This window comes from Erythranthe guttata, chromosome 3 (assembly GCF_056151865.1).
Source record: "Erythranthe guttata isolate IM_541 chromosome 3, IM_541, whole genome shotgun sequence".
Classification (NCBI taxonomy): domain Eukaryota; kingdom Viridiplantae; phylum Streptophyta; class Magnoliopsida; order Lamiales; family Phrymaceae; genus Erythranthe; species Erythranthe guttata.
In genome coordinates, this window is record NC_142535.1 from 18,390,594 (window position 1) to 18,405,548 (window position 14,955).

A 14,955-nucleotide genomic window follows, 5' to 3' on the forward strand; every position below is an offset into this window, starting at 1 on the left:
TATTTTTTGCTGTCGATTTTGAATGTAAATGCATGAATTGACTTTTTGGAATCTTTTTCTACCAAATGCATAATTTTTTATTTTAAATTTTAATTTTTAATTATTTTTATGAATATAAATCTTCAAAGTACAGGTGAGCCCATTTGGGCCGTTAGGCCCAAGTCTTGGACTTGTGTTGACTTGGTCATATTAATTCTTTTGGCCCATTTTATATGTTGCTCTATAAAATTGGCTACCCTTAGCCCATTTCCAATTAATTAATTAATTATAATTTATTATTGATTTGAATTCGTTTTTCTCTAAAAAATCGATAATTATTTCAGAAATTATTTTTGTTTATAAAAATTTCATTTAATGAAAAATATATCACATTTCACAATTATGAACATACGATTAATTAATTAATTCGAAATTATGTAAAATTAAAAGAAAATAAAAAGAAATTCAAAATGTCCTTCCCTAAAAAGTAAAAACCCTTGTTGGCACCGAGAACCCAACCCCAAATTCTGCTTCGTCTTCTTCAACACCGCCCCCTTCTCGTTATACTTACACACACACACACACATATATATATATAGATAGATACAAGAGTACAACCTCGTACGTACAAACTTTGCATCCATAATTTGTGGGTGTGAGATGCGCCATAGCTATGCAGAAGCTGCTGCGCAGGAGCCCCGCCGCCTCCGGCCCCCATATTCTATCCGTTAATACTTCGCTCTCGCCACCCCTCTCCACCTCCACCACTTTCTCTCTGGGTTTTTGCGGCGGAGGAGGAGGAAGAGGAGGAGGAGCCTCCAAATTTGTCAAAACGATGTCTTCTTCTTCTTCCACCGCCGCGCTCCGACACCTCCAACCCTTGCACCGCCCGAGAAACCCTTTCTCCACGGCGGCCGCCGCTCATAACCTCCGCCTCGCGAAAATGCCCTCCTCCGGTTTCCGTCCCTGCAGTTGCTCCGTCGAGAAAGTAAGCGGTAGTGTGCCGCCGTCGAGGGCTTGGGTGGTTTTCAAAGAGAGTAACTACGGTAGTGTAGGAACGCCTTACAGAGCTTGGTTTTGTACGCTTGCCGGTAATTCGGATAAGGTCTCCGGTGAATTATCAACTGATAATGAGGTAGTGGACGACGCCGAAAATGCAAAAACCAGGGTGCAGAGGAGGCAGAGGAGTGGCAGTGGCGGCGGTAGTGGTGGCCCTATGGCGGCGGACACCCCCGATTTGTTGACAATACCAGGAGTAGGGCCGCGGAATTTGAGAAAGCTGGTGAAGAAAGGGTTTGAGGGTGTAGCTCAGCTCAAACAGCTCTATAAAGAGAAGGTATCTTTGATTTTGTGTTTACATCGATTATTTAAGCAATGCGGATTAATGTTAACTTTTTCGTACATCCAATGTTTGTTTATGAATTTAAATGGTATACGAAAATGCGAGGAAGAGAATGGTTGTAATTCATTCTTGTTTAATGCTAGACAGTTGGTTTTCGTATGCAAGATTGTTGTAAGGTGTAGTTGTAGCTTTACATATGGTCAGCACAAATAATTCATTTTTTCGTTTAAATGCTTATATTTCCGAAAGTTATTAAAACGCTTGATTTATGCGTAGCCCGGTTATTTTGGTAATAAATGTGTATATGTGGTGCAGTTTTACGGGAAATCGAGTGAGAAAATGGTGGAGTTCTTGCAAAGCTCTGTGGGTATAATACACAAAAACCACGCCGAGAGTATAACCACGTTTATCAAAGAGAGTGTCGATGGAGAGCTGAAGGAGAACGATGTGAAGCCGGCTCAAAAGAAGCGAATCACTCTATGCGTCGAAGGAAATATCAGTGTTGGGAAGAGCACTTTTCTGCAGAGAATAGCTAACGAAACCCTCGAGCTTAGGGACCTTGTCGAGGTTGTTCCGGAACCTGTCGCCAAGTGGCAGAATATCGGTCCTGACCACTTTAACATATTAGATGCTTTTTACGCCGAGCCGGAGAGATACGCTTACACCTTCCAAAACTACGTGTTTGTTACACGAGTTATGCAGGAGAGAGAATCTTCAGGTGGAATCAAGCCTCTCCGATTAATGGAAAGAAGTGTTTTCAGTGATAGAATGGTAATTAATTATTCTGCTTTTTTCTGAGATTACGATTTTTTTTATTTTTTATTTTTTATTTTTCGAAAAACATTTATTTTTATGGGAAGGTGTTTGTGAGAGCTGTTCATGAGGCGAAGTGGATGAACGAAATGGAGATAAGCATTTACGATTCGTGGTTTGATCCAGTTGTTTCGAGTTTGCCGGGACTTATTCCGGATGGTTTTATCTACCTTAGAGCTAGCCCCGATACTTGCCACAAGCGTATGATGCTGCGTAAGAGATCCGAGGAAGGTGGTGTTTCTCTCGATTACTTACGAGACTTGCATGAAAAGCATGAAAGCTGGCTTTTCCCATTCCAAAGCGGAAATCACGGAGTTTTGTCTGTGAGCAAACTGCCGAGCGATGTTGACTGGTCTTTGCATCCTAATATACGGGATCAAGTCTTTTATTTAGATGGTGATCATATGCACTCGAGCATCCAAAAGGTCTTTAGTTTCGACTATTTATTTCATCTTGGCATAATTGCTACAATCTTGAACTATTGATAATTAAAAAAAATTATAAAAAAAATCTAAATATCGAACTTACGGTGGTTTTTGCAATTAGCAGGTTCCTGCATTGGTTCTCGACTGTGAGCCGGATATCGACTTTACCAAAGACGTAGAAGCCAAGCGCGAGTATGTTTGTTTACCTTTTCCTTCCCTTCTACGTGAAATTCGCCACTCGTAATTTATGTTATCTAAATTCTTTTGTTTGTGTTGCGTGTGAAGGTATGCACGTCAAGTTGCAGAGTTCTTTGCGTTTGTGAAGAACAAGAAAGAAGTTCCTTGCCCTAACATTGGAGAAGAAGCTTCAAGAAAGAGCGACCAACGTCAGGTATTGATGCCCCATAATGGAAATTTGTGGATGCCCGGTACACAGCCGTTCCCCGATTCAGCACTTAAATCGCTCGATTTCAGACGGGCCATGTCGGTAATGTCTTAGTGTGTTCATTTCGTCGTGTAAAAAGATGTTTGACTTTTTTCTTATGGTTTCTAGGTATGTAGTTGACTCAGTTGTGGGACTCTGTATATATAGGTTGCTGCTCTTTGTTTTGTAGCATTTGGTTTTTTTTTTGGGGGAAAATTTTGTGGATTTTCTAAGGCATGGTGAAAAAAGAACCCTAAAAAGACCTGGCAAAGTTCTTGAAAAACTCTTGATTTTTTTTTTTCTTGAAATTTTAATTTGACAATTATTTTCTTAAGTGTAGTTTATGTTGTTTGGTTACAATTAAGCTGTTAGTTTATCACATGGTTTGACTTATTTAAGCACACATATACATCTTTGTGAGTACGCTTAGACTAACGGATAAGAATCAACTAGTGAAGTTTATCGGGTGTAGCATTGAATAAGCAGCGCATACTAACGGATAAGAATTACCTAGTGAACTTCGTCGCATACTAACTGATAAGAATTACTTAGTAAATTTCGTCGGGTATAGCATCGAATAAGTTGGTCAATAGATTGGGCCCGGGCACTAATAATAACATCAATAATGGTGATATTATTAAAAGGATTTCAATGACCGAATAAACATAAATAAAGCATCAGCAGCCACAGAAAGAAAAATATAAATAATCATTAAATTCATTGCATCAAAATTGAAATATATAAATAAAACCCCAAAAACGCAGTCAAAATAGAAACTGTCATTAGATCCAACAACTGGCAAACTTTACTTTATTTAAAAAGAAAAAGAAAAAGAAAAAGAAAAAAGAACTTGACTTGGTTTATAGTCAAGATTTTGACATCCCTACGACCGGACATAAATTAAGAAAATCCATTACCATTTTTATATTTATTCACATCAATCATCAAAATGCAAAAACATTAAATTCCTCAAAATTTCTACTAACTAACAATAAATTCCAAAATTGTCCAATAAAATTATCTGAAATGCATAATTTTACATTCACCATTACTCCATTAGATAGTAATACTAGTAATATCAAATCTTATTAAAACAGTAAAATCTAATTAAAATAGAAAAAAAAAATGTTAAACAAATAGTAAAAATGAGTTAAAAGAAAAAAAAAATTAATTTCATAATGTGAACTGAACTGCCCTATTTTCTAACGAAAGAAAACGTGACGAATTAACAAAATTGTTTATTAGTCCCGCCATTGACGACTTGAGATGAATCTCCACTCATGTCACAGCCAGCCAGCAGTTAATTAATTCGAAAACAAATTGAATAATTAATTCATGCATGAAGTTGCAGTTAAATTAGATTAAAATTAAAATTAAAATTAAAAAAAATGAGCAAATTGCACTCAGTCAAATATAATTACGAAGAAACTTCATTAATCTTGCCAAAGACCTAGACAAAATCGAACCATTGACTCAGACAACTTTAACCAAAAAACCAGTAGTATATATTTCTGTATAAATCTTCTGTTCTATGATTGTATATATAATTGAAAATATATATACAGAATTAATTAATTAACAAAAAAAAATGGTTCTTCTTCTTCATCTTCATCTTCTTCCTATATTGATCTTGTTGTTCAGCTCAATTAATCCATCACTTTCCCAAAATGCCCCCATAGCAAGACCGAACTGCACCGACAACTGCGGCGGCGTAGCGATCCCTTTCCCATTCGGCACGTCGGAGAACTGCTACACGCACCCGTTTTTCAAGGTCACCTGCAACCAAACCTTCACCCCGCCGCGCCTCTTCATCGGAGAAACCACCATGCAGATCACGGAGATAAATCTCGACGCCGGCTATTTACGAGTGATGAAGCGCACAAACCTCGACTGCTACAACCCTAACGGCACTAGGGCTACCCGCACAACGTCAACATTGTTCGTGCCAAGATTTTTCACGATCAACAACGTCGTCAACAAATTCACTATCGTGGGGTGCGATGCGTACGGTTACATCTCCGGGCGGCGCGTGGGCCGGAACTTCACCACCGGCTGCACCGCCATGTGCGAATCCACCGCTGACCTGGAGGAAGGATCATGCACGGGCTCCGGCTGCTGCCAGACCTCGATTCCCGAGAACGTGAACCGGATCGATGTTCGATTGAGAAGCTATTCGAACTACACCGGTGTTCGAGATTTCAACGACTGTGGATTTGCTTTTCTTGTTGAGGAGAGTTCGTTTAGATTTTACGCCAATAATTTTACCACCTTGAAGAATGTCACCAGTCTTCCGATCATTATCGATTGGGCAATCGGAAACGAGACTTCTTGCGAATCGGCTATGAGGAATTCGACTAGCTACGCTTGCGTCAGCCCTAATTCTACTTGCGAAAAACCTGAAAATGGTTACGGTTATCGTTGTCATTGCCCGGCAGGTTATCGGGGAAACCCTTATATCATCAATGGCTGCGAAGGTAAATAAATACATGATAATTAAGGCGCTTTTTTTTTCATTCTAAATTTGCAGTTTAATTATAAACTAGTTTTGTAATTTTTTTGCATAATTGCAGATATAAATGAATGTGAAGATCCAGATCTAGTGAAAAGGATGTGCAGATCCGATTCTCATTGCACGAACAACGAAGGCGGTTTTGAGTGTATTTGCCCTAACGGGTACAGTGGCGATGGAAGATTAGACGGAGAAGGTTGCCGACGTGGCGAATCGCTTATTATAAAACTTGTTGCAGGTACAGTAGAACCTCGATAAACTAATACTCGATAAATTGATAACCTCACTCAAATAATATTTTTTTCTGTTCCCACCTCGATAATTTGATATTTCGCTAAATTAATAGAATTTTGTTAGTACTGACTATATTAATTAATAGAGGTTTAACTATATTTATCTAGCATCTCTCTCTCTCTCTCTCTCTCTCTCTCTCTCTCTCTCTCTTGTTGGATTTATATATAATTGTCTGAAAAATAAAAATGCATGCATGTGCTGCTGTCACTATATTAAATGCAAGAAGGGTTTCTTATTAACAAATCTTGATTCTTGATGCAGGGATTGCCCTAGGAGTAGTTATTCTTCTATTAGCTGCGTGTGTATTGTACTTGGAGCTCAGGAGAAGACAAAACAACCTAACTAAGCAAAAGAACTTCCTCCAAAACGGCGGCATGCTCTTACAAGAGAAACTCTCCGCACGAGAACGATCACAAGACACGGTCAAGATCTTCACTTCAGTCGAGCTCGAAAAGGCGACAAACGACTTCCACAACGACATGATCATCGGCCAGGGTGGCTTCGGCACAGTCTACAAAGGCCTATTACAAGAGAACAACAATACAGTCGCTATAAAAAAGTCCAAGAGAGTCGACCCGAACCAAACCGAGCAGTTCATAAACGAGGTGCTCGTTCTTTCTCAAGTCAACCACAGGAATGTGGTCAGGCTACTAGGTTGTTGCTTCGAAACCGAAGTGCCCCTTCTCGTTTACGAATTTGTAGACAACGGCACACTTTCTTCGCACGTGCACAATCAAGACAAGGCCCGTTATCTTAATTGGGAGACTCGTTTGAGGATAGCTGCAGAGACTGCCGGTGTGCTTTCGTACCTACACTCTTCGGCTTCTACACCGATTATACATAGAGACGTGAAGTCGGATAATATTCTTTTGGACAGTACTTTCACAGCAAAAGTAGCTGATTTTGGAGCTTCGAGATTAGTTCCCATAGATCACACTCAGCTGTCTACGATGGTGCAAGGTACATTCGGATATCTTGATCCTGAATACATGCAGACAAATCAGTTGACCGAGAAAAGCGATGTTTATAGTTTCGGAGTTGTACTATTGGAGCTACTAACCGGTAGGGGGGCGATATGCTTTGACAAACCGGAGGAGGAGAAGAATTTGTCCTACTTTTTTCTTTCGATGTTGAAGCAAGATCGAATAATGGAAGTTGTTGATGATAGTATTATGGGAGACGAGAAAAGTAGGGAGCAAATAATGGAAGTTGCGAAGCTTGCAAAAGGGTGTTTGTATGTGAGAGGTGAAGATAGGCCTAGCATGAAGGAGGTGGCTATGGAGTTGGAAGGTTTGCGGCTCGGTGGGAAACATGCGTGGGCCCGGAACGGGGACGAAGGAGAAGAGACGGAATCTTTGCTTCGTGATCGATTGAATGAATTTGTAGGTAATGGTGATGGTTATAGTAATACTACTATTGGATATGATAGTATTAGAGATCAAGTTCTTTTGCCTACAATGGGTGGACTAGGGAGATAGAAATTTTTTTAATTTGGGGTTTTAAGTGCAGTTTATTTATGCTGCTGCTGAGTTTGATTGTGAGCTGTAGTTTTGAGTTGCTAATATAGACTTGTGAAATGCTTGCACAAGGGCAATGTTGTAAATTGATGATTGATTTTCATGTTGTTTTCATATGTAAGAATTCTTGATTTCTGATTTGATTTCAACACAAATGAATCTTCACATGAAAAATCACTCATTGAATTTACAACACACAAAATGCTATATATGATTATTGTACAAATGAATCAAACATATATAAGACACCAAATATTATCTATCTCCCTCCACCCAATGTAGGCAGAGCAACATGGTCCATATTAATGCTATCGTATCCAACGCCCGCGCTATTAACGCTGCTCTGCTCACCAAGCAAGTGTTCCGTTTCCTCTACGTTTTGCTCTTTCCGGGCCCACGAGTAGTGTCCGCCGAGCCTCAAACCTTCTAACTCCATAGTCACCTCTTTCATACTAGGCCTATCTTCACCTCTCACATACAAACACTCTTTTGCAATCTTAGCAACTTCCATTATCTGCTCATAATTATCTCCCACTATACTATCATCGACAATTTCGAGTACTCGATCTTGCTTTAGCAACGAAAGAAAAAAGTACGACAGATTCTTCTCAACCTCCGGTTTGTCGAAGCATATAGCCTGTCTACTGGTTATTAGCTCCAACAAGACTACTCCGAAACTATAAACATCGCTTTTTTCGGTCAATTGGTTCGTTTGAAGATATTCGGGATCAAGATATCCGAACGTGCCTTGCACCATAGTAGACAGCTGAGTGTGGTCTATAGGAACTAATCTCGAAGCTCCAAAATCGGCTACTTTTGCTGTGAAAGTATGGTCTAACAGAATATTATCCGACTTCACATCTCTATGTATGATCGGAGTAGCAGCTGCAGAGTGTAAGTACGAAAGCACCCCTGCAGTTTCTGCAGCTATCCTTAAACGAGTCTCCCAATTAAGATAACGGGCCTTGAATTGATTGTGGACGTGCGAAGAAAGTGTGCCGTTGTCTACGAATTCGTAAACGAGAAGTGGCACTTCGGTTTCGAAGCAACAACCTAGGAGCCTGACCACATTCCTGTGGTTGACTTGAGAAAGAACGAGCACCTCGTTTATGAATTGCTCTGTTTGGTTCGGATCGACTCTTTTGGACCTTTTTATAGCAACTATGGTGTTGTCTTGTAGCAATCCTTTGTACACAGTGCCGAATCCACCTTGGCCGATGATCATGTCGTTATTGAAGTCGTTCGTCGCCTTTTGCAGCTGAGTTGAAGTGAAGATCTTCACCATGTCTTGCGATCTTTCTCGATGGGCTAGTTTTTCGAGCAACATCATGCCACCATTCCGATGAAAGTACTCTTCCTTTGCCTTGTTGGCTCTTCGTCGCTTGAGCTCCAAGTAAATTACGCACACAACCAATAAAAGAACAATCACCCCTAGAGCACTCCCTGTAATTTCAAGAATCCAAAACAAATTACGCACAAAGGTTAGTTAACATATCGAATCGAACATACATCATGAACAAGAAAGATTAAATAGACAAATTAGTTAAGCAACTATATATTCAAAAAACCTGCAACGATTCTTAGTATAAGCGATTCACCAGGCCTGCAACCTTGTCCACCTGTCTTCCCATCGCCACGGTACCCTTTTGGGCAAAGACACTCAAAACCGCCTTCATTATCCACGCATTCATAATTACCACACTGCTGTTTAAGAACCGGATCTTTACATTCATCTATATCTGCACATTGATAAAAAGCACGATAATCATATATAGGCACACATGCTATGAAAGGGTCGGAAAAAAAAACAAGAAACACGGGCATATATACACATACTAGTACAACCATCGACGAGATAAGGATTTCCTTGATAACCCTCAACGCAACTACAACGATACCCGTTGACGTTTTTCGTTTGGTTGCAGGTGGAGTAGGAGCTCAAACAAGCATAGTTAGTCTTGTTCGTTTGAGCCTGCTCGCACGTGCCGTTTCCAATGGCCCAATCAATAACCATAGGAAAATGTGTAGTCTTCTTCAAATCGGTGAGGCTTTGAAATGAAAAATTGAATGCATTTATCTCAGCAACAAAAGCATACCCACAATCGTTGAAATCAGAAACATTTGTGAAATTACGAATACTGCCCAATTCAATATCCATATACCTAACATTTTCGGGAATGGAAGTTTGACAGCAGCCTGAACCCGTACAGGAACCTTCCACCAGATCCTCACGTGTATAGCACGTGGTCGTGCAAGCGGCAAGGTAAATCCGGCGAAGCTGCTGACTGGAGACAAATCCATATGCATCACATCCCACAATCGTGACGGTATTAGCTGTATTACTAATTGTAAGATGTGTGGGCAAGGTTGTCCTTGTTTCAATGGTGGAAGCCAAGCTGCCATTGCGATGGTAACAAATGTGCCCTATCAGCCTATTCACTGTCAGTTGGCCGTCGTTGACATTTATACTTTTGATTGGCATGTCCTCTAAGAACAATTGTTGTGTGCCGTTGGAGGTTTCGTTGCACAAGACCTTGAAACTAGGGTTTTCGTAACATTTCTCTGTGGTGCCGAATGGATATGGGATGCTTACGCCGCCGCACGTGGCGGTGCAACCAAGCTTCGCTATGGCCGGCAAATTTTGGGAGAGTGCTGGTTTGATCATAGCGAAGAAGAAGAAGAAGATGATCATCATGGGAAGAAGAACCACTAATGACATCTCGTACTATATATTTATGTTAATTCTTCTGTTTTCTGGGTTGTTATTATTATGAACTTAAAACAAGATTACTACCATACATTTATACAAATTCTCTCAAGCAATTGGGAATTTAACAAAATCTTAACTGCAAGTGTCATTTTTTTTTGGCTGGATTAATGAAATAATTTACAATTTTTTACAAAGTAAACTTGTATGTCGATTTCATGCATCGTAGACTTGTTTGTAATTGGTGAACAATCACCCTCTTACATAATTGATTTCGTTTTTTTTTTTTAATAATTAATGTTACTTCCAATCTTCATTTCTTATTTTTTTTTTTTTTTTTTTTTTGAAGTTTACAGAGTAAAAGAATATAGGGTTAATTACAGCCATGATGTAATGTCAAATTACGTCATGTTTGGATACTTACAACCATTCCTCAACTATGAATATTTCTTACACCTCCACCCTATTGGCGGTCATGTTTGGAGCTTCGAAAGTGGGGCCTCAAGATCACACACTCAGCTATCTACAATGGTGAAAGGAACTTTTGGATATCTTGATCCTGAATACATGCAAGACAAATCAATTGACCGAAAAAAGCGACGTTTACAACTTTCGGAGTGGTTTTATTGGAGCTACTAACCGGCAGGGGAGCAATACGGTTCGACAAATCGGAGGTTGAGAAGAATTTGTCATACTTGTTTCTTTCGTTGCTAAAGGAAGATCGAATACTCGAAATTGTCGATGATAGTAGTAGTAATGTGGGAGATAATTATGAACAGATAATGGAAGTTGCTAAGATTGCAAAAGAGTGCTTGTATGTGAGAGGTGAAGATAGGCCTAGTATGAAAGAGGTGGCTATGGAGTTGGAAGGTTTGCGGCTCGGCAGAAAACGACACTATGCGTGGGCCCGGAACGGGGAAGAAGGAGAAGAGACGGAATCTTTGCTTCGTGATCGATTGAATGAATTTGTTGTTAAATAATGGGGATGTTTATAGTACAAGTACTGGATATGATATATAGCATTAGAGATCAGGTTGTTGATCTACCTATAATATTGGGTGGTGGGAGATAGAAAAAAATAAAAATAAATTGGTGACTGAATACTGCAGTTATTATAATGTAAAGTGATGTGTCATTTTGATGTTGCGTATGTTGAGATTAATTTTGTTACATTAACTGGTTCAAGATTGGGACACTGCTTAAAAAAAAAGAATGGCTTTCTTTGTTGTGCAAGAGCCACTACAGATAATTAAGTTAAAGACTTTTGTTTAATTAGTCAAGATTATGACTTCCCATTGACTCGAGTTAAATGTCCAATTAAAACTAAATAATCTTGACTTAAACAATGTCTTAACTTTGCTACACACGCCAAGTTCCTTTTTGTCTTCAACAAAAAAAAAAAAGCCTCAATCTTGTTTTTGTAAATTTCAAAGGGTTATTTATTGCGTCATAATTACTTTTCGAGCTTTGTCAAATTTAGGTGGACATCATCTCAATGGTGACTACTCTATAACGAATATCTAAATTTATTCATATTCGAATTCATTTGTCAATAGTCTTTTAAGTGTAATTTGTCACACATGCTTTATTTAAATAATAGTTTCTTTAGGTTCCGATTCAGCGAAAATTTATTAATTCGATAAGTTAATATTTTGTTAAATTAATAAAATTTTGGTAGTCCCAAATTAATAGATTTTTGCTTCATTCAACGACTATCTAATTTTTTATTCCAATTAGAACGGAAACTACAACTTAGGTCTACTCGTTCGTTCAATGAATTTTTTTTTTTTTTTGTATTTTTACAAAGTAAACTTGTATGTCAATTTCAAGCATCGTAGACTTGTTTGTAATTGGTGAACAATCACCCTCTCACAGAATTGATTCATTATTTTTTTTTTTTTTTTTTAATAATATTACTTCCAATCTTCATTTCTATTAAATAAAAAAAAATAAAAAAAAAAGTTTACGAAGTAAAAGAATATAGAAATGGTACTAGCTAGGTTGAATGGATGCAGCCTTCCCAATCAGAATAAATACACATGTAGTAGTAATCTTGTTTTTGAAATTAGAAAAGAAATTAAACATATATAGGAGGATGATGCGGCGCCGTTTTGATAATGTAGTGCAAACCCTACATCTGTCAATATTATTCATGATCTTCTTCATCTCCATAAAACCAGCACTTTCCCAAAAAGCCCCCATAGCAAAGCCCAACTGCACCGCCACGTGCGGCGGCGTAGCCATCCCATACCCATTCGGCACGACGGAGAACTGCTACCGCGGCAATGTTAGTTTCAGACTCGCCTGCAACGAAACATTCGACCCGCCACAGTTACTCCTCGGAAACATACAAATCACGGACATAAATCTCGACGGTCAAATGAGAGCGATGGCTTTCGTAGGCCGCGACTGTTACAGTCGTGACGGCGTCAGAGATGCTTCACACGCCAGAACAAGGACAACCCTATCCAGGTATCTGACGGTCAATAACACGGCGAACAAATTCACTATAGTGGGTTGCGATGCATACGGGTACGTCTCCGGCCGGCGCCTGAACAGAAACTACACCACCGGCTGCACCGCTATTTGCAGCTCCATTGCTGACCTGGAGGAAGGCTCCTGCATGGGCCCCGGCTGCTGCCAAACTTCGATACCCGAGTACATCTCAACCGTCGAAACTGTGGTGAGAAGCTATTCGAATTACACCGGTCTTCGAGATTTCAACGACTGTGGGTTTGCTTTCGTTGTCGAGGAGAGTGCGTTCAAATTCTCGGCTGATAATCTGACCAACTTCAAGAATGTTTCCAGGCTGCCTATGATTATCGATTGGGCTATCGGAAACGAGACCTGCGAATCGGCACAAATGAACCTGACCAGCTATGCTTGCGTAAGCCCTAATTCTACATGCTACAAACCCGAAAATGGTAACGGGTACAGATGTCGCTGCCCCGTTGGTTATCAAGGAAACCCTTATCTCATCAATGGCTGTCATGGTATATATAAATAGTATTTTCTTTTTCATGTCGTAATATTATAATCATATGATCAAAATGCATGTAAATAATATTTCAATTGTTGTACGTTGCATGCAGATATAGATGAATGTGAAGATGAAAGTGTGAGTAAGTTGTGCAAACATGGCTGCAAGAACACGGAAGGCGGTTTTTACTGTCCTTGCCCGAAAGGGCAAAGAGGCGATGGAAGAATCGGTGGAGATGGTTGCAGTCCTAGCGATTCGATTACATTAAAACTTGTTGCAGGTTAGCATATGTAATTAGGCTCCGTTTGATAGAATTAAGCACTGAATGCTTGAATACTGAATACTGAACGAATAAGTTTGTTTGGTAATACAACGTCTATTATAATTGAATGCTGTATTTTTACCATATTAACCTTGAAATTTTTTGAACATGTAAATTCAATTACGAATTGAATAATCAATAATATTTAGGTAAAGTTATTGATATATTGTAAGGCTTGTAACTATTAGATTATCTTATTTTGATTAAACTGCAGGGATTGCTCTAGGGGTGATTATGCTTCTGTTAGCTGCTTGTGTTTTGTACTTGGAGCTGAAACGAAGAAAATCCAACAGAAGAAAGCAAGAGAACTTTCTTCAAAATGGTGGAAACTTGTTACAAGAAAAACTCTCTAGAAGTGAAATATCTCAAGACACGGTGAAGATCTACAGTTCGATCGAGCTGGAAAAGGCGACGAACGAGTTCAGTAACGATATGATCATCGGCCAAGGTGGTTTTGGCACCGTGTACAAGGGATTATTGCATGACAACACTACGGTCGCTATAAAAAAGTCCAAAAGAGTTGATCCAAATCAAACCGAGCAATTCATAAACGAGGTGCTCGTTCTTTCTCAAGTCAACCACAGGAATGTGGTCAGGCTACTAGGTTGTTGCTTCGAAACAGAAGTGCCCCTTCTCGTTTACGAATTCGTAGACAACGGCACACTCTCTTCACACATGCACAATCCGTCAAAGGCACGTTATCTTAATTGGGAGACGCGTTTAAAGATAGCTGCAGAAACTGCCGGCGTGCTTTCGTACCTACACTCTTCGGCTTCAACATCAATCATACATAGAGATGTCAAGTCGGACAACATTCTTTTGGATAGTAATTTCACAGCTAAAGTGGCCGATTTCGGAGCTTCGAAATTGGTTCCTCAAGATCAGACTCAACTATCTACTATGGTGCAAGGTACATTCGGATATCTTGATCCTGAATACATGCAGACAAATCAATTGACCGAAAAAAGCGATGTTTATAGTTTCGGAGTAGTACTATTGGAGCTACTAACCGGTAGGGGGGCGATACGGTTCGACAAACCGGAGGTGGAGAAGAATTTGTCGTACTTCTTTCTTTCGTTGCTAAAGGAAGATCGAATACTCGAAATTATCGATGATAGTATAGTGGGAGATAATTATGAACAGATAATGAAAGTTGCTAAGCTTGCAAAAGAGTGCTTAAATGTGAAAGGTGAAGATAGGCCTAGTATGAAGGAGGTGGCTATGGAGTTGGAAGGTTTGAGGCTCGGTGGGAAACAGTACTCGTGGGCCCGAAACAACGAAGACGAGACGGAATATTTGCTCCGTGAGCGGAGCATTAATGGTGATGGTAATAGCACAAGTGTTGGATATGACAGCATTAGAGATGTGATTCTACCTGTATTAGGTGGAGGGAGATAGAAATTATTTGCTCATGAGTTTGATTGTGTGTTTGTTTTCTTGTACAATAATTAATAGCATAATTAGTGCTGCAAAGTGATGAGTGATTTGTCATCTTCATTTGATTAAATATATGTTGTGATTTTGTATATATAACTTTTTTGCCATTATGAATATATGAAGGTTGATTTGTATAGAAATGAAATTAATGAATAAAAAGTGAGCAGTTTATTATTATTATTTTTTTAATTTTCTAGCAACTGCAT

At 39.3% G+C, this 14,955-nt stretch overlaps 4 protein-coding genes across 4 annotated transcripts; 3 read left to right on the forward strand and 1 right to left on the reverse strand.

Annotated features, from left to right (window-relative positions):
- The first annotated feature begins 408 nt into the window (after positions 1 to 408).
- On the forward strand, positions 409 to 3,266 carry LOC105974421 (uncharacterized). The gene is made up of 5 exons (XM_012999521.2): positions 409 to 1,315; positions 1,637 to 2,092; positions 2,182 to 2,559; positions 2,684 to 2,751; positions 2,845 to 3,266. The coding sequence occupies exons 1-5, from the start codon at positions 653 to 655 to the stop codon at positions 3,056 to 3,058; spliced, it is 1,779 nt and encodes a 592-aa protein (XP_012854975.2). The 5' UTR covers positions 409 to 652; the 3' UTR covers positions 3,059 to 3,266.
- A 1,176-nt stretch (positions 3,267 to 4,442) lies between these two features.
- LOC105974507 (wall-associated receptor kinase 2-like) lies at positions 4,443 to 7,437 on the forward strand. The gene is made up of 3 exons (XM_088815920.1): positions 4,443 to 5,457; positions 5,554 to 5,730; positions 6,048 to 7,437. The coding sequence occupies exons 1-3, from the start codon at positions 4,572 to 4,574 to the stop codon at positions 7,262 to 7,264; spliced, it is 2,280 nt and encodes a 759-aa protein (XP_088672046.1). The 5' UTR covers positions 4,443 to 4,571; the 3' UTR covers positions 7,265 to 7,437.
- Positions 7,438 to 7,441: 4 nt separating this feature from the next.
- Positions 7,442 to 10,054, reverse strand: LOC105974189 (wall-associated receptor kinase 2-like). Its single transcript, XM_088815923.1, has 3 exons — positions 9,140 to 10,054; positions 8,872 to 9,042; positions 7,442 to 8,746 (listed from the first exon to the last, which is right to left on the reverse strand). Exons 1-3 carry the CDS (start codon positions 10,020 to 10,022, stop codon positions 7,563 to 7,565), a joined length of 2,238 nt encoding a protein of 745 aa, XP_088672049.1. The 5' UTR covers positions 10,023 to 10,054; the 3' UTR covers positions 7,442 to 7,562.
- A 2,017-nt stretch (positions 10,055 to 12,071) lies between these two features.
- Positions 12,072 to 14,908, forward strand: LOC105974186 (wall-associated receptor kinase 2-like). Its single transcript, XM_088815922.1, has 3 exons — positions 12,072 to 13,003; positions 13,103 to 13,270; positions 13,527 to 14,908. The coding sequence occupies exons 1-3, from the start codon at positions 12,106 to 12,108 to the stop codon at positions 14,708 to 14,710; spliced, it is 2,250 nt and encodes a 749-aa protein (XP_088672048.1). The 5' UTR covers positions 12,072 to 12,105; the 3' UTR covers positions 14,711 to 14,908.
- The last annotated feature ends 47 nt before the right edge of the window (positions 14,909 to 14,955 follow it).